Source organism: Pocillopora damicornis, chromosome 14 (genome assembly GCF_964200805.1).
Source record: "Pocillopora damicornis chromosome 14, jaPocDami1.2, whole genome shotgun sequence".
Taxonomy (NCBI): domain Eukaryota; kingdom Metazoa; phylum Cnidaria; class Anthozoa; order Scleractinia; family Pocilloporidae; genus Pocillopora; species Pocillopora damicornis.
Window position 1 is genome coordinate 2,469,940 of NC_142683.1, and position 21,390 is coordinate 2,491,329.

Consider the following 21,390-nt stretch of genomic DNA (forward strand, 5'->3'; position numbering starts at 1 on the left):
TTGCAAGTGATTAACTTCAGCAGTGAGCAAATTGCTGCAAAACTATTGTTGCACGAGTCTCGCTAATCTCCGACATTGTATTCATTATTTTGGATCCAAACGAAAATTGAAGAAAAGAATCAGCAAAGGATTTCAGTTAATTAGATAACTTTGTACATTCCTCTCTGTTTGTTTAAGAACATCAAGAAAATTTAAACGTTACGACTCGTGTTTCAAAATTGATCCGGTATATTAGTTTTCAGTCCACAATGCAAACTACTAATTTCTTGAAATTGAATATAAACAAAGCGTTATTCAGAACGATTTATTTGTCTCCAACTTGATTGACAGTTATATGAAAAGCAGCGTGGGCGATCAGTCGGTGATTTTTTTAATTTTTTTTTTTAAGCTCGGAAATTAAATCTAGGTGATAAGAACCTTTTTGCACGTTATATGTTCATAAAAATGAACGTTTTTTATTAAAAAAGCAAACGATTGGCGGCAGTTAGTCTCTTAATACATGCATCAGAGAAGTGGAAAATTTTACAGCAATGAAGAGTCAATATGATGACATTTATATTCGAAATCGTGATTGACGCAAAATCATTAAGATCGTCGAGCAAATGTCCACAATTAATACATCTGCGTATAACTATTTTTCTAAATTTTTTAAAAAAATGCATTAGACCTTTTTTTTACTTTTTTCACTCAAAGAAGGTATTAAATTTGCTATTAATATCCCTAACCGCACAATTTTTCACAAACAAATTGGTAGCCGACAAAACCGCAATTTCAACATATTTGTACAGCAGTTGATGATGACAACACGGCGAAAAAGTTGTGAAAAATCGACGGTGTGTTTAAAGTCAATTAATTTATACTCTTGGAAGTTGTAGCAAAATTTAAAATACTTTTAAATAAGCCGCTAAGACTCGAAGGGATTTTGAAGGTCGATTGCAAAATCACAATAATTATTCAAAGATTTGTAAGAACAGGTGTATATTTTGTTTAATGAAAAGCAACATCTCATTCAGAATTATACAGTGTTTGCTCTTTTAGTGAAAATAATGTCGTGCGCAGTTGTAGAGAAGGATCAATTTTCGTCATGGGCGGGGCAAATCTGTTTGCACCGTCAACTTTAAAATAATGATAACATATGCTTTACTGGTATTGGATTTATTTAAAATTAAAATAGGTATCTTCAGATAGAGCTTAGTCGTAGGGAAAGGATGCATAAGGAATTGGTACATCGAAGGCTTTTGTGAAAAGAACACTCAGTTAGAGTTTACCAGTTGAGTGAGTGAATCACACATAGACGAAACATCTTGTGTCAGGGAATGATTGAGATAAGGTGGCTATTTCTCCTGTAGTTTTGAGAGCACCAAAGATCTAATTTACGCAGGGATTGGCTGATGAGCTAATATAACGCGCGTCTTCTTGTAAAGAGAGATCCGCCGTTTAATAACAACAATTTTGGGAACAATACCTCTGAAGGCTGATAAACAACATAGATACGACAGGAGTACATTTAATTTATGCAGTTGATAACTTCATTTTCACTTTACTCAAATACTCGGCGATACATAACCGTTTACCATCTTGTGGACTGATATGCTGTTGACTTGGTTCGGTTAGAGTCGCCTGTTGAACCGTAAATTAAGAGTAAGGCATCTGTTTAACCCGGAGAACTATTGAGTTGAAAAGGAGAAACATACAACCTTCGACTTTAAAATCTTGTTTGCGGTAAACGCCTTTATCAAAAAGCTGACAGTGAGTATTTCGAAGGTATCTTTACACTTTGTTCAGATTTATCGGTACTCCTGTTGATTGAAACTTTCACTTTCTCAATTTTGAAGCATAACTCATCATTTCCAATTTTCATGGTTTCGTCTTTTAAGCTTTCCTCGCTGAAGCAGCGACGACCTCAAGGTATCTTACAAATGGGAAATGGATCGGATCCGTTTCAAGATCATGGCTTCGATTTACTTCTTTGCGAGAATCATCTTGGCTCTGGATTGACATTCGCCGGTTTAGTGTTTATGTTTATGATTATGATTACTTCTCTTTTTGGCAACACGCTCGTGTGCATAGCAAGTGTAAAATTTTCGTATCTGCATTCATATTCGGAGCATTTCATAGTCAGCCTTGCCCTGTCAGACATAATGGTCGCGGTCTTCGTTCTGCCGTTTGACGTCATATACTGGATAACCTTCCCCAGGTGGCCTTTGGGTGGGTACGTGTGCAATCTATGGAACGCGTCCTTTTTTCTTTTCCTAACAGTTTCCGTGTTAAATCTGACAGCAATAAGTATAGACCGCTATTTAGCCGTGGTATATCCACTTCGCTATACCATATGGATGACGTCGAAGGTGGCCAAATCCATGATAGCCAGTGTTTGGCTATACTCCTTCAGTATTGCAATTTTATTGCTTTTTTTGTTAGATCCGCCGAAAGACGAGACTTATAGTTTTGACTTGAACCCGTTTGTTCATGGTTTCCTCCTCATCGGAAATGTTATCTTCCCCTTTCTTATTATGATGATTTTGTATTTCAAGATTTATACAATCGCTAAAGGACACGCCCAGCGTGCTGGGATTAATACCATGACGTCATCAAATACGGCTCCGTCAGTGACGTCATCGCGAACGACTTCTTTTGGACGGGAACTGAGGATCGCTAAGATGCTTGGGATCGTGGTGCTGTGCTTTGTTATCTGCTGGTTGCCTTTTGAAATCATAAATGTTGTGATTCTTATCGACGAAGGTGTAGAGACATGCGTAGTGGAGCTTGTTGATACTGTCACGTGCTGGCTTGCATACCTGCATTCTTCGCTCAATCCGCTGTTGTACGCGTTTACGGGCTCAGAGTTTAGACGCGCGTTCAGAAAGCTTTTGTGCAGAAGAGAATGGAGAACTGGTGCAGAATTGTCTCATAGTCAAAGCAATGCCGCTAAAAGACTTCCTGCCGGCTCCGTATCGGATATGAAACCGCAGGAGATCAGTAGCTTACATCTTTGACTCTCAGCTACTGTGGTTTGGTTTTACAATTTTACTCTAGTTTTTCAAAGACTGGCCAGCCGATAATGGCATAACTTAACTGTCGCAATGACGCCTTACTTTAGAACGCTTTTCAGTTAAGTGTAAAAATGTAAAGTCAAAAAAACACATATTCCTATAATATCAGAGTTTAACTTCACAAAAAGGTGGCTGGAAAACAGCCCTAAAAAACATGTAACTAACGACCAAGTCGTTATTGGCTTTAGTTTTGCTTTGATTGCTTGAGAGGGCCTCACGAATGTTTGCACCGATCATATTGGCAATACTCATTTAAAAACTACTATGCGACTGTAGAATATCTCAAAAGTTAGGGACAGAAAAAGTCTGGAAGGGGGTGGACAAGACTGAAGGGAAAGACCAGAAATGGTTATAAACAGTTAAAGGAATGTCAATATATAAACACGTGTTGGTAATTCTTTAAAAAAAATTGCTTGGTAGTCGTTACATTTTATAATGTGACTGTAATTTTGATAGTAACAAACTGTTAATCGACCACTTCGAAGTTCAGAGCTCAGTTGAGACCTAAATGTTAACATGAATACTGGAATACAAAAATTAGGGGTTCAGGAGTCGATATGGACTATCTGTGAGAACAACCGGGTGATAGCCGTTGTGGAGCTCGGCAATGCTCCTCAAACAAATGATCACTAATTTTTTTCCAAATGTTTTGGTCTTGCGAGCACGTAGTATTCCAAGACAAAAAAGATAAAAGTAGTGAATAACAGAATCTGCGAGGGTGTTCTGTTTCCTACCTAGCCCCTTAGACCAAACGAATGAGCGAGCGACAAAAATCTGTGAGGTTTTTCTCTTTGCCCCCCCCCCCCCCACTCCCCTCCATCCGTTTCTTCTTTTTCTCGCCTCGTTTTTCCACTTGTCACCGCAATTTGACGGCCAACCTCGTTCCTAGGATCTGTCCTCCCCCGCTTTTATTTGCCACATAGTCTGACACAGACTAACTGTTGTCAAGGCAACAGTGTTTCTCCAAAGAAATTCGCTCATTTCTGAAGAAATTGAAATAAAACTTACGAGAGAAATTTAGTCTAACTAACACCTCGCTGAAAAACAAACGTTATACCATAATTGTACTATGACAAATTTTAATAGAAATGTCCCAATCTTTGCGCCAGCGCTAAGAAGGTAACTTTTCTTCAAAAAAATTTGTTCTGCTAATTAAGCGCACTTATACGATGACATTTGATTAAAATCTCTCATGGGAAGATGAATTCATTCTCGTTCGAAATTTCTTAAAAATCATATTACCAGATTAAATTTGTATCATTACTTATTTTAGCCAAAATAATTCTGTGTAGCTACGTCATTCTTTTGAAACCAAATAAATTACCATATAATTGTTTATTTCAAAGGAACCCAAACACTTGCATGTTCTTTTTCAATCATATCTGGTATTTTCCTCGTAATTTAAAGTGGAGAATGTCGTTAAAAATGATTTCATGGAGAATTTGATATAAACGTTTCAGCAGATGTGTCCACAAGTCATATTTAAGCGACATCTATTTCTATATTTACATTTCCATGTAGAATAAGTTTAATTTTCATCTTGCCCCATTGTGTGCAGCACAATTGTAACCTCAAGGCTTGGATAAAATTAGAACAGGAAATGACAAATAAATGAGACAAAAGTGAACGTTAATTTAGACGCTCACAACTCCAAGAGACGACTAAGCTAGAGAAGGGATAAAAATTAACAAGGCTTTTGACAACAAAGCAAGACTTCTGTCAAAATTCGCGGCAATGTTATTCCCGAAAGGTATAGCTTTCTCTGGCGGCGGGATTCGATCTGCTGCATTTTGTTCTGGTGTGTTGCGCTATGTTCTTCAAGATGAGATCGACTTGGATTACTTGAGCTGTGTTTCAGGCGGTGGTTTTACCGGGGCTTCCTACCTCGACTGGAAGTATCACCACAATCAACAAGACAGCCCAGAATGGCACCGGAAGTTTTTCAATCACTTGCGGAAGCGTAGCGGTTTCTTCTGCTCCTGGAGGAACCCCTTCCTTGGAATCATTGATTCCATAATGTTGGTTCTTCTCTGCATTGTAGTGGTTATCATCCTTCCCGCTTTCACCTCTCTTGCTTTTGCTCTACCCACAGCTTTCTCGGTGGATTACATTTTTGGTGATATACTTCGCGCAGGATTTCACTGCCCTAATCACTCCGCACCCAAAGATGCCGCAGAAAGCGAAGGTTGTCAGTTCGTACAGAGCCATGATGACACATTTACTCTTTTTGGTGTTCTTTTCGCAAGCTGCGCGGGATTCTATGTGTTAAAATCTCTTTTCCACCCCCGTCATTTCTCTATCCGTAACAATCTTAAGGTGTTTTATGTAAGCACTGGTTCTATGCTTCTAATGACCTTTCTGCCATGGTTTTTTGAAGTATTTTTAAGGGTACATACTTCAGTGTATGTCAACGGCTTTCTCTTACTCGGAAGCATTGCTCTATGGCTTGGGTTTCCGCCACTCAGAAACACCGCCTCTTTAGCCGTGTTGGTGTATGCTTATGCCTATGTAACAAAGTGGCGAGTGTATAAAAGTCCAGTTTTATTCATCAGTTATTCAGAGGATCTCTTTTACGAGGCTCTTCTCGGATCTGCCATACTTCTTTGGATGACACCCTTTTTAGGACTTTTAAATATGGGCGCAGTACATACATACAACAGGTGAGCCATTGTGAACTATGTTATCTTTAGCTTTGATATTAGTGATAAAAAAAACAGGCAACCTATAGACAAATGGTTAAATTAACACTTCTTGTTCTAAAACAAGTAATTTTGGAGAAATAATGAAAACGAATTGGTGAAAAATGTGCGAATTAAATTTCCACAAATGGTATTCTGTATCTTTCCTCGCTCATTCGGTTTCCGAGGTAACTTACTGAAGTTTTGCGCAACTTGCGCAACTTCAGTACGTTACCTTGGAAACTGAATACCTCCATCAAGTGCTTCCCCCAGGCTGCACTGCCGGCCGCCTTTCGGGAAATGAGCTTACGCAATCGACCGCACCGCGGAAGTCGATCAGTAAAACATGCCGTCTCTTATAATTCACAGTGCGCAATTCTTATTTCTTAAAAGAAACTTTTATCTATAACATGTCTCATGTAAAGATCTAGCCTTGACCGAAGTTTTTGGAGGGTTTGACAAGCAACCTGCTCTGTGATGATAAACCTGCACCCCTTTAAAGTTACTTCGCACCTTGAGGGGCCGAAAAAATAATTTTTCCTTTTATTCGACTAAACTGAATTCGAACATTTTACATAACGATTCCAAAAGAAAAAGATATCAAATCTACAAAAGCACCCGAGTTCTTTGGAAAAACGTATTTTTAAATAAAAGCTAATAACTCAGGAACGTGTCATAATCTCGCACCTGGGCGAACTCCCCGGGGGAGTTTTCGCAGCAACTGCACATCTTGGGGCATGTTTTTCTATTGCGCAATTGACAATATTCACTCGTGGAAGCTCTTTCCTTTTGGAAAAATCTTTGCTCATGGAAAAATCAAAAGCAAAAGAAAGTCTTTTTTTTCCTTCAAAGAAGAAAAAGAAAAAGAAGGTCCAAAGAAGACAGAAAGAGTACCATTCTGTCAAGGACAGAAATAAAATTCTTGGTGAAAACAACCAGCACTGGCGTAGCTCCACGTAGCGTCCAGATCTCGAACAAAGAGTTCGCCGTCTAACCAAAATTTGTCATTCATGAAGTTAAAAATCGGGTTTCTTTTTATTTATGCAAGTACTAGCCTTGATACAAAAACATTAACAATCGCTTCGAATCGTAAGTTTGAAAGTTGTCTGTCGAGTCGTTGTCTTCCCTCTCAGCACATTTTCCATTTTTACCGCGGTATTTTCCTTTGCCTTTAGCTTTTTTGCTTATTATTGCGTTGTGCTCTACAGTGCTCCCCTGGGCGATCGAGATAAAAACGTGTCTACCATGGGTTACTTTTCCCGTAAAATTTTGATATATCGTCATTGACGCCAGGAGGTCCCGATGTCCCATTGGTTTGCAGTTTTAGGAGGTGAGATCATCTCCTGACGTGGCGCGAGTTGTTTACGAACCTTTCTCAGTTAAAATCTCGTGCTGCGGCATCCGATACCCGATAAATTCAATAGAAGAACCCTCAGCCGTTTCACACCCCACCGGCTTCTGACACTTCCTGAAAGGAAAACTCGCTTAAATTATATTTTTATCGTAAACTGCATTTACTAAGCTTTCTTCTGATGAATATTTTGCTAGGATTTTAGTGAAACTAGCGCGCTTACGAATTTTTTCTCAAAGGACACCCGCGTAGGTGAGAAATTATCTTAACGTATCGATTTTGTTTTCTTTTCCAAGATGGCGTCTTCAAAAGGCTTTTTTCGCATCTCAGAGCACCGGGTGCTTAGGATGTTCTGGGATATCCTTCAACGATATCATACCGTTTTGCTCATGTGCAGACACTCCTGAGTGGGAGAGACTGGACAAAGGATTCGTTACTCTGGGTGAGTGCGTTTTTCAAAAAATAATTGATGAGGAAAAAGTTTCAACTAAACGGTCTTTTTATTTTATTCAATACTTGAGTCAAAGACAATTTAATCATTTCTGCATGGTACAGTATATAGATGTTAATTTGATCAAATTAAAGAAGAGCCGGTTTGTAATGTTTTGTCGAAAATGTTTCCGGACTCACGCTGGAGAGAATCCTCGAGCTCTCATGCTCGACTTAGATCGACTTAGTTAGAGCAGTCGAAAATATTTGAAGCAGATAAAACTGATGTACCATTTGAAGCCAAAAAATAAAACCCCTAAAATACAAAGGGGCAAGGTGCTGGTTTAATTTCATACCTTTTCCGCATTATCTAATCTGATTTCTATTCGAGCCAAACTCAGGCCAGTCCTGGTCAGAGTCGGATCAAAGCGAAGTACTTTTCAGGTCAACCTCGGGCACGTTGGCGTAAAACTCGTTTCCGGTAAACAAATGATTTTTCTCCTCATCCTACTTGCTTTTGATAGGTGACCTTGCAGATATGAAACCGGAATATATTTGTAACACAGTTGTGAACAACTGGCAGAAGGAACCTGGTGGGGTCCGCTCGGACTCCTATGAGCTTCTCACCCTGTCTCCCACGGGGATAGAAAGACTGGACGAGAATCCGGAGGAACACAACAGCTTTGCCGGTACTGCAATTATTATCTCCACAGTATTTTTTTGACAAATAGACAAACGGTGATGTTTTTTAAAGATGATTACGTCTCGCCTCCCGAAAACATACGCAAAAAAAAAACTTTGCCAATATCCAGCCATATTGACCTCCCGCTTGGTCAATGACGCATTTTTATTTCACTATAGGCGCCAACAAAAAATTCTTATAATCTCAATAAGACAAGCTTTACGATGTATCCAACAGGAAAAATCCAACCACGTGGTCTTCCACTGTCTGATGTCATGGCAACATCAGCGGCTGTTCTGGCGCTGTACATGGGTGTGTATGACGTCAAGACCGAGGCAGTGCGTAACCTTCAAATGGTGTTGGGGGTGCATGGTGGAAAATCCCTGATATCAGATCCAGACAGAGATGTGGCAGGATCAACAATTTCTTGTTGTAGGGTAAGTTTCTTTTGCCCTAACAAAGAAATTTGGATCATTGACTTTATGTAGGGGCGAAGACTGAGCCTGGATCATCCTTCGAATTCCGGTTACAAGTTATGACGTCATCTTAGGAAGTTCCTTACGGTTATTGCATTTTTAATCCACGTCAATCTTCACCATCCTTAGATCTCCTCAGCCATGCTTGTCCATTCTTGGTTTATCACTTCCTCATTTGTGTTAAACTGTCGTATCAAACTAAAATCCTGTTGCCTCCTTCAACAGAAGTGCGGTGTTGCTTTGCAATTATGATGTCACGCAACCATGACATCAACCTACACTCTGAGAAACAAGCGCGAAGCGCAAGGGACCACGGGAAGAAGGGAAAAAGCGTTCCTTTCCTCATTTGAGTGCCTATTGGTTGTTTAATAGATAGATCTCCGGTACGAGGCAAACTGAAACTTAACCTTAGTCTTTAAATAAAAATAAAACCAGACAGCTACTGCTTAATCTGATCTTGTCACAAAGTGCCAACATTATATTTCGTTTCCTCCAGTTCCTGCCTGTCATTATACAGCTGTTTATTGTGGTTCCCCTAATTCTTCCGCCATTTTTGAGTCATCACTGGCATGCTATTTTGGTGGTCTGGTATCTATCTATTGTTGTCCTGGTGATGGTTACCGCTGCTTTGCCAACGGGCCCAGAAAATGGCGGATGCGCCGACAAGTTTGTGAGGTAACAGAGTCGCTGAATGTAAAATTCCTTCTTCAAAGCTTTCAAATACTAAAAACATTGCATAAAGCAAGGTTAAAAAGAGTTTTAGAACCTATCCGGTATTTCAGCGGTTTTGCTTGTGCTACTCTCTCAACCATGGCTGCAATTGCGACACTCTCCCGCCTTTAAGACAGTTTGCTTGTAATGTGATGTGACCAGCTCCTTGTAATTTGCTTCTTTCCTTTATCCTGATCGGTCACTGGTTAGTTTATATTCCTCCCAGCAATAGTTATTTGAATTACGGCTTTATTTGTGTTTGTTGCTTTCAGATGGTGTGTTGTAAACATCTACCATGTCCGATTTGCACGCCTGTTACTTCGGACTGTCGATCTCGGTCCAGTTCCCCCGCCTCTCCTCAACCTTAGTGATGGCGGTCACATCGAAGGGCTGGGACTATTAGCACTTTTGAAAAAGAGGCTGAAGAAAATCGTGGTAGTTGACGGATGCAGCATGGGGGAAGGCAATCCCGTTTCCACTCAGTTACTGTGGTCGCTTGATTTGGCGCGAAAGAGGCTGCGGTGTTCTTTTAGTGCGATGGACGGTCGAGACATCGTCGAGGATATCCGAAGCAAGCTCGAGGAAATGCCCGACAATTATAAGCCTCGGTTCTACAAGTTCAGGGTTGATTACTATGAGAAGAATATGGATTGCTTGAGCGATGAGAAGGTCGGGGAAGGGGAGATTTTACTTATACTGCCTCGACATCCAGACGAGGGTGAGTAACATATTTTTGAGATTTTATTTCATTCTTCCTGTATCAATGACAAGATTTTTAAGTTTCCTTTCTGAAAGGTATATCCAACTCAACTGGATCGTCGCGATCATGGAAGGATTGCCTGCGTCACACTCATCAACCAATCAACAATGAGTACTGGGGAACCGGTCCTGACCTTGAAGCGGGGGAAGTCGACCGACTGAGTGGCTGCTGTTGTGAATGCTGTCACGTGACCTGCTGTAAAAGCTGTTCTGGGTAAGAATGACGTTTTTCGGATATCAAACCCATGAGCGAACCCGAACTGTTCGTGTTCTTCAATCGGCTTATTTGGTCTAAAGTCTAGTGACCTGAGACAATAGCTATAGAGAACATTGCTTTAAGAACGCAGATATTTTGCGATGCGGACTGAAGTAATTTATGTTCGTGATTACTTTAAGATGATCTGTCTTCTTTTCAGGATTTTGTGTGGATTCTTTCCTCATCACGCGACTCTCAACCAGTTCTTCACCCCCGCATTATTTAGTGCTTACCACAGGGAGGGCTACCGCGCGTGTCTAGACGCCGAAATTGGGCAGTTTTTAACCGAAGAGACTGGTGAAAAGAAATAAGCAGTGGATAATGGTAGTTTAGTACCCAAACCTCCCGAAACGGCATAAGGATGATGTGAAAATGATTGGCACCGGCACCGTATGAACTCTGAGATTTGACTTACTTCCCAGAGTTCATTCGTCGCCTGGATATTTTTCCCCTACTTATTTTGAATCAGGCGACAGATCCCGCTGACGAAGAGGGAGTGAACAATCTGAATTGCTCCGTCTCTTTGCTAAAAATCGAGTCTTGAGCACAGCTTCCACAACAAGTTTTTTTAAGCGCTTCAATTTTTACGAAAATTGTTGCGGCGACGGGATTCTGTCGCACGGACGTAAGCCAAAACAACAGGCGTCATGACTTCTTGCAGTTACTAGATGGAGTTGGGCACGAGGGTCGGGATACGTGCGCGGATGAAGAGCGGGAGACGTGCGCGGGTGAGGGGAAGGACACGTATGTGGACGAGGGGCGGGAGATGTGAATGGACGCCACAAGAGAGGGCTAGAGAGAAGTAATGCGTGTCCTCGCACCTACCCTCCAGGGACAATAATTCCAGAATAAAGCAGAGACTAAAGGTCTTACTTGAAAAAATAAATTTAAAATCGTTACTGGTTGAGACGCATTTATTCATCTTAGAGACAATCACATCCATATTTGGTGGTAGGGGTTACCAAGGAGTGTAAAATTGTTTTGAACGCAATAAAAACATAAAAACGTTCTTCAACGCAATTTTCAGGCTTAAAATATACTAATCTGACACTTCGATTCGCAAGTCTGACTTCAAAGAAAAACGCCCCTCACAAACTTTCTTTTGCTCTGGGCAAAATCGTCAAAATATCATTAAAAAAAATACTCGGCAAAGAGTCATACGAACTGAAAAATGATGCTGGCCAGCAATTAAATGCAGTATCGCGTGTAGTCCCAAACTAAGACAGAGTATCTGAGAAACAAACTCTCCAGAATTCCAGTGACCCAGAAGGTCAGACGTCATTGAAATAACTGAATCTTGTCGGTGACTAGTTTTATTTATATTGGTTAAACTTCTCGCAAAAACCTTCATATCGGGTCACATTCAAACTTCTTCTGATTAATGTAATTCGAAAAGAGTCCGGGTCTAATCACATGCCTCTCTAGGAGTGGCGTAGGAAAGGCAAGGTTACGTGCGTGACAAACAGTCAACGACTATTCCTACATCACGAAATTTTTCCTTAGAAATCAACCGGTGGAAACAGTTACAACTAAAACAACCTCGATGTCGAAAAAAGTACTTGGATGATCATCAAAAAAACCAAGTATCACTCCAGAATCAAAATGCTTTGGGCTGATTATAGTCTTTTCTTTTTATAAATTTAGTATGGTGAAGTCTTCAACTGTGGCCTTGTCTTTCCCTTACGTAGCCGTGTCTTTTATAGTGATTTAGTGTCGGTGCTTGAAATGTGAATGCAACGCTAATATGCTACAGTTGTGCCATTGTTGGAAACGATGGGGCCAGGAAAAAGACCCTTTTAAATAAGCTACCAATGTACAAGATCCTCAAAGTGAAGCGGATGTGTGTTTCCTCAATGCGCATGGAAGATTGCGGGACACATGAAGCTGATCAAGCGGTCACGCAAGGCGTGGTCGTCAATTTTTCCCTGATGTCCAACCGACATTTTGGCCTCCCCAGGTGTAAACCAGCGCTACTCAACAGACCTAAACAACACCCCCCGAGCACACTGTGCTAGTAAAGCTCCTCTCGTCTAACAGGTCTCTTGTGACTTATCACCCGCTATTTTACCCTTCACGGTTTGGAAAAATTCGTCATGAAAGAATAGCCATGCTTTTCCGACGCGGGATCAGAGCATCGGCGCTTTTGGAGCGGTATAAAATGGGCAGAGTCACATCGTGCGCGCGGTCATCACACACACTGGAAAGAGCCTGCAAGAAGAAATAGAGCATTACAATGTTCACAATCCATAAAACGTTTTCGCTGGCGTGCAATTGGTGTGAAACGCGTCAGATGACCGAGTGTGTAAATGTAAAGCAAGACCAATGCATTAACCAACAGGGAATGCGTCGGTCTTTTTAAGGCGAGCGAGGACAAGCACGACGCGAGCGCGTGGAAAGCTCGAGAGGCGAGACACGCGAGACTAGAGGAGCTCCACCTTGCGCGCATGGTTTTCCTGCCCGTCCCACGCTTGACGGTGCTCGCCAGATGACTATTTTAAAAGCATTGATCAACCGAACAGAGTACTAACTACAACATCACAGAGACAGGCTAGATTTATAGTCTGAGAAATGTAAAAGCAAATTCAATTCTGCTCCATTGAAAAATTTTCGAAAAACTTTTTTTTACGTTCTCCCACCTAGCACAGAAGCAGCTTTTCATAATGTTTTTGATTTCGCCTCATGGATGTAAATCTTTTCAACAAATATTTGTCACTATTGGTTTATGCAGAAACGCTTCTAACCGAAAAAAATCTAGAAATTCTTGAGAATAATACAAAACAGTGGTCATTACGAGATACTAAGTATCCGTGCAAGCTGTAAATCAAAAGTATGGTGAAAAATATCTCACCTCTAGTTTCCTCGCCCTTTCTTTACTCAGTGGTTCCAGAGGAAAAACCAGGTCATTGGCATCCGCAAGTGATCGCAAGTCAAAATAATATTTAGCATAGACGCTTGATGGCACATTTATATTAAACTGTAATAGCTCGAGAAACGCTCTCTCCAATTCATTCCTGCAAATATGAAACAAACGAAGTCATGTCACACAGTCGTTGGTTTGCACTTCGATTGATCAGTTTATTTATTTATTTATTTGCGCTATTTAGACAGGCTGGCCCAGTTCAGCTTTAAATCTGGATTATGTATCGTCCTTGATAACTCGGAGAAACACTTGAAGGCCAAACGAAATGAGGAAAAGTACAACTACACTCGAACTGATTTAAATCAAAGAAAACTCGAACACACAAAACAAGTTCAGACCACAACACCGAAAGCCATGTTCCCTACTCCACGTGTGGCTTCTTAAGCTTCTCCTGCTAACCATTACAAAGAAGATACAGGAGACGGGGCCTACAGTTTACCGTCCTTATCCGAGAAAACTAATAACTTCTAACCATTTGCGGATGTCATAGCAAAGGCAACACGTTATCCATTGTTATTTAAAGACTCTGAGTGTTAGTACGTTCTGAGACTTAAACCCCCGACCTCTGACACGGCAGTCTAGCACTCTACAACTTGAGCTAACCAGGCGCGGTTTTTTTAGGACAGTAACTATGGATATTTACAAACTTACATGTCTTCAACTGTTATGTCTTTTAAAATTTGGCAGTAGTCGACATTCCATACTATCAAGAAAAGCAAATCAAGCAAAATTAGCAAAGATAAGGGAAGAAGATGGACATCTTTTCCTATCCTCTTAAATTACATTAACCTAATATTTTATCAAGGTATGAGGACAGTACAATAGCAATCGTCTTACCAGCTTGATCATCCCATACTTTGGATGACAATAAAATGGCACCTAATAAAATTCTTTTCCAGTTTCCAGGATGAACGTCTATCTCGGCATAAGTCAGCAGCCTTTCAAGATAAACCTACAGGTTATAAGAAGAAAAAAAATACAAACATAATTTATTAAGGAAAATTAGTTAATTCGAAAAAATTAGAAAAGACTAAAATTCAAATATGTAAGACCTCGCTTTGACCCTTGATAGCACCACACCAACAAGATATCAATAACAATAATAATAATAATAATAATAATAATAATAATTTATTACTTATTGGGCACAAATTAACATCTGAATATGATCAAATGCGCCTTACAACACTTTGCAGGGGACTTTGGTCAGACTGCATTGAGCAGTTTGCAATTGGAAGGAGATTTAGCAAATGCCCCCAATTTCAGATTCTACAGCAGACCACAACACCGGAAACTACGTCCCCTACTCTCTGCGATAAGTGTGCGGGTTCTTTAATGTCCCCTACTTACCAGTACTGAGAAGATGCAGGAGACGGGGCCTATGGATTTTCGTCCTTATCCGAGAAGACTAGAATGTCTAACCACTTGCAGGTGTCATAGCAAAGGCAGCGCATTCTCCTCAGTTATTTAAAGACCCTGAGTGTGGGTCCAGTCTGGGTCTTGAACCCAGACCTCCTGCACAGTAGTCTGGCACTCATCCACATCAGCTAACCATAAGCTAACAAGCCAATTGGCTCAGTTGGTAGAGCACTGCACCGGTATTGCAGAGGTCATGGGTTCAAATCCTGTACAGGCCTGAATTTTTCCAGCTCTTTTTTCAGTACCACTTATTTATAAATTGTGTTCATTACTGTGAAGATCACTTTCATATTCACTTCTTTATCTGCAGTTCACCTATATGATTTTAATATATTCACAGTTATTGAAGAAAAAAATGCTTATCATGTTGCTCAACTCACTAATGTAATTATTGCACATTCTGCTGTAAGCTGAGCTGCATGAAAGAGAGTCTTGATAAACTTGTATATATGTCTGTGTTCTGGGTCAACTCTGTCATAGTAATCAGGCACAGGATCATGCTGGAGAGCAAAGAACAATTAATTCATAGTGCTTTAAAAACAAAAATGAAATCTTAAGGGAAACTGGCAAAGAAAACTCTGACCCTTTGAGGACTGAGCTGCTCAATAAACATTTAAACCATAAACATCAGTATGCATATTCTCCATACTGTTCTCTATACATTGTCTTTGCTACTGAGAAGGAGAATTTGTTGATCACTTCCTTGATTCTCATGACCTTCATGATTGATTCAGGAGTGATACTGTTCGGAGAAGTTAGATACTGGTCACTCTAAGGGGTCAAAGGATAAGCTGCTTTCTTGGATAGCATCATGCCTCCCGGCAATCCCATAACCCACAATGCAATGCATTTTTCATGAACCTTACAACAGGTTTTCTCTTTTAGTTTTCTATCTTTCAGTAGCATGACATATCCTGTGTCACCTGTGTATGAAAATGTCAATCCCCCCTTCCCCTAATCTCTGAATCTGGTAATTCATGGCACTTTCTAAGATTTAATTTCAAATTTTCAGTTGTTGTCCAAGATATCTTTACTTGAATCTTATATCAAAGGATTCAAACCACCGTATGTGACATAACTACTTTATTATGCACTCAAATCAGATTTATGCTTCTTAACAGATGCACATGATTTGTTTTAAATAATTAATATTCCTTAAAAGTTCCTTACTGTGAGAGGGTGAGCTTTTTCATCAAATATGTCCAGAGAACGCACATCGTGGTCTCTGAAGTAAAGAATGAGACTTCATTTCAATATTATATCAACTAAATGTTGAGAAATATGTTTTTTTGTCTTCTCACAAGCAAGGGACAAAGAAAATATTCTCAGTCCCCATAAGGAATCGAAACTCAGACCTTCAGATTCCACACTTCGATGCTCTACCACTGAGCCACAGAGACTCTACTGTAAGCAAGGTCTATTAAAAAGTTCATATGACACACATCCTGCATACTTCTAGGATCAGCAATGTTAATAGCCTTGTGTTTGTGAATAGAAAAAGAGAGATGGCAAGTTTTGAGCTCGGTAAAGAAATAGAGTAACATGTTTTTTCAGCGTGGGGTAAATCTAGCAACAAATTAAATGTTTTTTAAATTAAAGCCAAAAAAGAAAAAAAAAAACACTTTCAGTAATTATTGGAATTATGGCCTGTGTACTGATTGCATCAGAGCACAAAAGAACTTTGCATTTGAATGTGGTTTACCACAATCTACTAATCTTTGCCTTTGGCAATCGTTTGGTAAAACTGGAAAACTAAGAACATAGTTAAGTAAACGTCTACCTTCAGGGTAGCAGAAATGACAATATAAGTGTTTTACAAAAATTCATCAACTTCCGTTTGAGGATAAACAAAGAAAAAAATTAATTCAAACAGTACTTTTGCTTATGTTAAAGGAAAGTGCATGCAAATATCTCGCAAATATTACCAAAAACACAAAATAAGCTATTAACTAAATTGTTCTTTATAAATTTTGAGTAACAAAAATTCATAGATGGCAAACTGCCCTGTGTCAATAATTATGTGCTCCTGTTTCTTCTTTGTCACAATCTTCCTTAATCGCAATCAATCTTAATTTAATCAAATTAAAATCAAGCAGAATATAAATTTTTGATCCTATTTTTTTCTACAGAACTAAAGATTCTGAGGTAAACAGCACATGTTTAATGAAAAAAACAGCTGAAAAAGCCACTTTAAGATGTATAACAGCACCCAAAACAATTTATAACAACTGTTTGCAGAGAAACAAAACAGTACATGTGTACACTTCAAAACAGACATAACAATTACCCACCTGTTCTTAATATGGTAATATATTGCCAAAGCCACACTGTGAAAAAATAATAGCACAGTTTAAGACTGTGTTTTTGTAAAGAAAATATCTTAATTATTGCTAACTTTGAGGTTAATTCATGGTGTACCTGAATTCTACAAGCATTATTTGCACAATATGACGTTTGTGCCATTTGCTTTTATTTCATGAGTGAAAAAGGAGTTATAGAGATAATCACCAAATCAAATATAAACCTTGCATTCCTAAGTGTCCAAGAGTTTGCTATAGCCACTTCACAAAAGGCACAAGAAAATTTGTAACTGTGACAACCAACCTTTCAAAAAATTATTTAAACAATCCAGCTTGACGTCTCCCTTCCCTCCTTTCAATGTTAGTTATAAGAAAACTCCAGCGCTCACAGATAATTCATCATTGAAAGGGGAATAGGGTGTGTCAAGAAAATTTTATGAGGGTCATACCTAATCCCCCCCCCCCCCCTTCTCTAATGTCAGTGAAATACTTTACCATTTAATAGTAGATTTAAGGTTGGGCTGACTCACTGTACTGTCATCAAGAAAGATTGTTGAACAAGAGCTACATTTTCTTGTCAGAGTTCCCTTGAGAAAATAAAAAAGTCAAATTATGGTGCATGACTAAGTTTAAAACTAAGTAATTGGAAAGAGAACCTCTAACTTTTTTTTGGTAAAGATATAAATACTCTACAGTCTGAGCATTATTGACATCAGTTACGTACTGGTAACATGATAACATCTTAAAAATCTATTTGTCTAGGGCATGCTGGATTTAAGGTTTATTTTTGGCCCTGTGGACTTGATACAACTCCTTCATCACAAGGAACATTTCCTTTTCTTCTCTATTTTCCTGTTCTCTTGGTTCAAAGAGCCAATGAGAGAGAAGAACACATGATCACATGACCACCACAATATGACGGCCTCTTAGGCCAGAGCAAGGGAGAGGATGTGCAGCTTGACCCAGATTCAAGTGCACTTACTCATAGCCTACGCCATGCTCTTGGTGCAGTAAAAAGTGAGCATTAGCTGAATGAGGCAATCAGCTACATTTTTAACTTTACACCAATTATAAATTAACATCTCCTCAAAAAAGGGGTCATTTATGAACAAAAAAAACCGTATAGATAGATAACTTCATTCATAGGTAACAAGGACTATAAATAAGCCTGGATTTAAAGCATGCTTTTCTAATCAACCTTTGGGATAATACATTTATACTGGACATATCTGATCTTACCCCCATCCCATTTCTCTTCCTTGAATCACTTCCTGTTGAAAATGTACGTCTTCCAGGAAACATTCCATTGTTACCTTAGAATAAAAAAATTACACTTAGTTTATATCCAATCTAATCAATCTCATTGTAATAATGAAAATTATACTTAGTTTAATAATCTTATCAGAAGTATCATCATGACCAGTATAACTGGTCATAAATATGACCATGGGCATTGCAATAACAAAAAAGCATTTATTAATTATAAATAACCCTATACACTCTTAGAAGTGATTAACACGTCACTTTTCCCTATAATATCATTCTATACACTATCCAGCAAACAAGTAGCAAGAATACTCATTCTTTTCAGGAAGAAATTGTTATCTTTATCTAACATCAAATTCTCCTAACTAATTTACAAGGAACTGTGTGGCAGCTAGGAAGGAGAATTCACAACCAGATCTTGGGAGTTAGAGGGATAATCAGGAAGTGCAGCATCTCAATACCTCTGCTGTTCACTGTCACTCAGATTGGGAACCGTGTTCACTACTGTTGCATTTGAAGATGTATGCAAGGTTTTCCACAAGGTGTTCAAACAGGATTCAAACAACCTCTCTGAAAGTCCTCCTGAAAGTTACTCGAGCAACTTTCCTCACAAATAAATAGGATCCCAGTAGGCTCATTGGACTTCAGACTTTCATCTTCCATCCATACTGTATATATCAGCCATCACATCTGGGATAAGTGTGGCTTTGCCAAAAATGCATCATTCCCAAGAATTTAAGGGTTGATTTACAGAGATAGCCATTACATGGAATCAGCTTACAACTTAAATTTAACACTGTGATGGTCATGCAAAATGTCATCACATTTAAAAATTTTATGACAAGTCATAGCAGCAGTCATTTTTAAAAAGAAAGTCACATGTTGCTTTTCTTAAAATCACAAGAGAAACTTTTCCAGGAGAATTGGCTTTATCCCTTTACATCCCAGCATCAATATCTCTATGCTCTTCTTTATACATTTCCTTTGATACTGACAGGGGAGAATTTGTTTAACCCTTCCACTCCCAAGATTTGTTTGTTCATTCTCCCATCTAGCTGTTACACATTTCCTTGTTATTCAGTTACAAGAATTTGGTGTTACATCATGATAAAAAATTCTTACTAATAAGTTTTAGTAATCTCATAACCTGTTTGTTGGACAGTGTATGGATATTGTTGGGAGAAGGTACATGTAAATCACTTCTGGGAGTTAAAGGTCAACCATTGTAGCTTCCTAGGTTAGAAATTATTTCCTTTATTCTAATTATCTTATTGAATGATTCGGAAATATTAAAGTTAGATGAAATAAAATCCTGGTCACTCTTTGGGTTTAAAGGGTTAAGTAGATTTACAACCAAAGACGATAACCTAACAAGTCAGGTGTGGTTAGTTAGTTTAGCCTATTGTCTGAATCTTGAGATTTTGATTCCGTGCAGACAAAAATTCCCTACAAAATTATATACCATACCTTTCCATAAGGAAAAAAAGAAAGACTCATCATCAAGAAATTTACACAGGAAAACAATAATCAGGGCTTTTCGAGGGAATTTAAGAACATATTTCGCGTTGTCACGGATCACATGTGTGGTGTAGACAACAGGTCAGATCAGTTGACCAAGATATTGGATTTTAATCTCACGGATCTCCAAAAGATCCAGTTGCGTGATCCGTAGAACGTTGACACAAATTACTTTTGAATCACCTTGAAATCTCCTTTTGTAAATTAAATTGTAGTATGATGTTAATCCAAAACATGGAAACGTAGGTCACAAGATAAATTAAATACTGTTATCAAAAATTCTGAATTACACAGACGACAATTTTTTGAGTCGTACTTTCACAAACTCGGGTGATGGCAACTCTGCTGTGTTTTGAGGGAAAATCGAAGCAAGTTTTAGAGAAGATTTGTTCCTTATGCAAGACAGGAGTTAAGGTTGCTAGTATCTTATACATTCGAACAGAACACAAACATGTGACTCAAAGATGATCGAATTGTGTTTCACCCTAGTTATAATATCAAGAACATGCAAAATCAACCGTCATTTATCTTACCTGGATTGGAGAGGGATCGATGTAAAAATAAGGTTCCTTTGTGGTTTGATAGATCTGAGAAGAAATTAGACGAAAAAACATCAATCATCCAATTCGCTTCGCCGAGCATGCAATCACTATAACCTCTTGCCCTTTCACAAAAAATTTGCTCGCCGCTACCTTCTCTATCGCTAATGTGCGGTAGTTCGAACGTCTCGTTGGCATGCCCTGTTCTATCATAGGGTTCGTTTTTCACTGCAGGTCCACCACGAGGTGAAGGAAGGACACAGCAGTGAATGTTACCCATTGTAGCTCTCAGGAGCTTCGCGTACGTTCTCGACAACGCGATGTCCGCGAGTACAAGCGTCTTCCTTCCACAACGCCGCCAACTACATCATCACAGACAGGTAGTTTGTGTCAACGGAGACTCTTCCAACAAACATCGATATCTCCACATTTTCTTGTTACCTCTGATTGGAGTTATTCCAGATACAGTACACAAAGTTTGGATACCTAAAACTATATTCGACAACAAACAATCTCCATCAAATAGGTTTTGTAATTTGATTGGTCTAGCGATAAGCTACGTCATCGTCTGCTCATATATGGAGAAAATTCTGGATTGGCCCAGGAAATTTTTACAATTTCTTCCAGTTGGGCCCGGAAAAAAATGTAACACTTTGTTGCTAATGCATCTAAACACGCAACAAATAAATGAAAACCCCGAATAGTGTGATGCGTAAGAAATGATCATAAAAAGATGTCCGTAGAGATTATCACATCTACGATAAAAACGTTTTAATTTTTTTTGTCCCTCACTTTCATTTAATTTTCAATGAAAATCTTGTTTGCACTTTTTTGTTAAATGTCAGCTGTATTGACGGTAATTTTTCTTTTCCCGAAAGGCTTGAATTAGTCAATAAAACCCTCAGGGAAATGAAATTCTAAATAAGGAAAAACATTCGTTTAAACAAATTAAAATTGCCCATGACACATAACAAAATTTTTTTTATGTATATTCCACAAAATAAATTGCAGTAGGGAGTAGTGAGATCAAAAA

At 39.0% G+C, this 21,390-nt stretch overlaps 3 protein-coding genes across 5 annotated transcripts; 2 read left to right on the plus strand and 1 right to left on the minus strand.

Moving 5' to 3' along the window:
* The first annotated feature begins 1,619 nt into the window (after nt 1-1,619).
* LOC113664254 (dopamine receptor D1.L) lies at nt 1,620-3,136 on the plus strand. 3 transcript variants are annotated; one of them, XM_027179852.2, is made up of 2 exons: nt 1,620-1,749; nt 1,878-3,136. In XM_027179852.2, the coding sequence occupies exon 2, from the start codon at nt 1,920-1,922 to the stop codon at nt 2,994-2,996; it is 1,077 nt and encodes a 358-aa protein (XP_027035653.2). In that variant the 5' UTR covers nt 1,620-1,749; nt 1,878-1,919; the 3' UTR covers nt 2,997-3,136. The 3 variants fall into 3 exon arrangements, with proteins under 3 accessions (XP_027035653.2, XP_089050017.1, XP_089050018.1); XM_089193891.1 differs by having other exon boundaries at nt 1,638-1,764; XM_089193892.1 differs by having other exon boundaries at nt 1,712-3,136.
* Nucleotides 3,137-4,656: 1,520 nt separating this feature from the next.
* On the plus strand, nt 4,657-11,410 carry LOC113664261 (uncharacterized). The gene is made up of 8 exons (XM_027179858.2): nt 4,657-5,713; nt 7,379-7,524; nt 8,036-8,200; nt 8,431-8,630; nt 9,166-9,344; nt 9,653-10,098; nt 10,176-10,353; nt 10,556-11,410. The coding sequence occupies exons 1-8, from the start codon at nt 4,788-4,790 to the stop codon at nt 10,704-10,706; spliced, it is 2,391 nt and encodes a 796-aa protein (XP_027035659.2). The 5' UTR covers nt 4,657-4,787; the 3' UTR covers nt 10,707-11,410.
* Nucleotides 11,292-20,904, minus strand: LOC149033958 (cyclin-Y-like protein 1). Its single transcript, XM_089193894.1, has 11 exons — nt 20,511-20,904; nt 20,352-20,405; nt 18,274-18,347; nt 17,530-17,621; nt 17,026-17,061; nt 15,905-15,959; nt 15,115-15,234; nt 14,153-14,267; nt 13,967-14,018; nt 13,244-13,406; nt 11,292-12,603 (listed from the first exon to the last, which is right to left on the minus strand). Exons 1-11 carry the CDS (start codon nt 20,635-20,637, stop codon nt 12,487-12,489), a joined length of 1,005 nt encoding a protein of 334 aa, XP_089050020.1. The 5' UTR covers nt 20,638-20,904; the 3' UTR covers nt 11,292-12,486.
* Nucleotides 20,905-21,390: the final 486 nt, after the last annotated feature.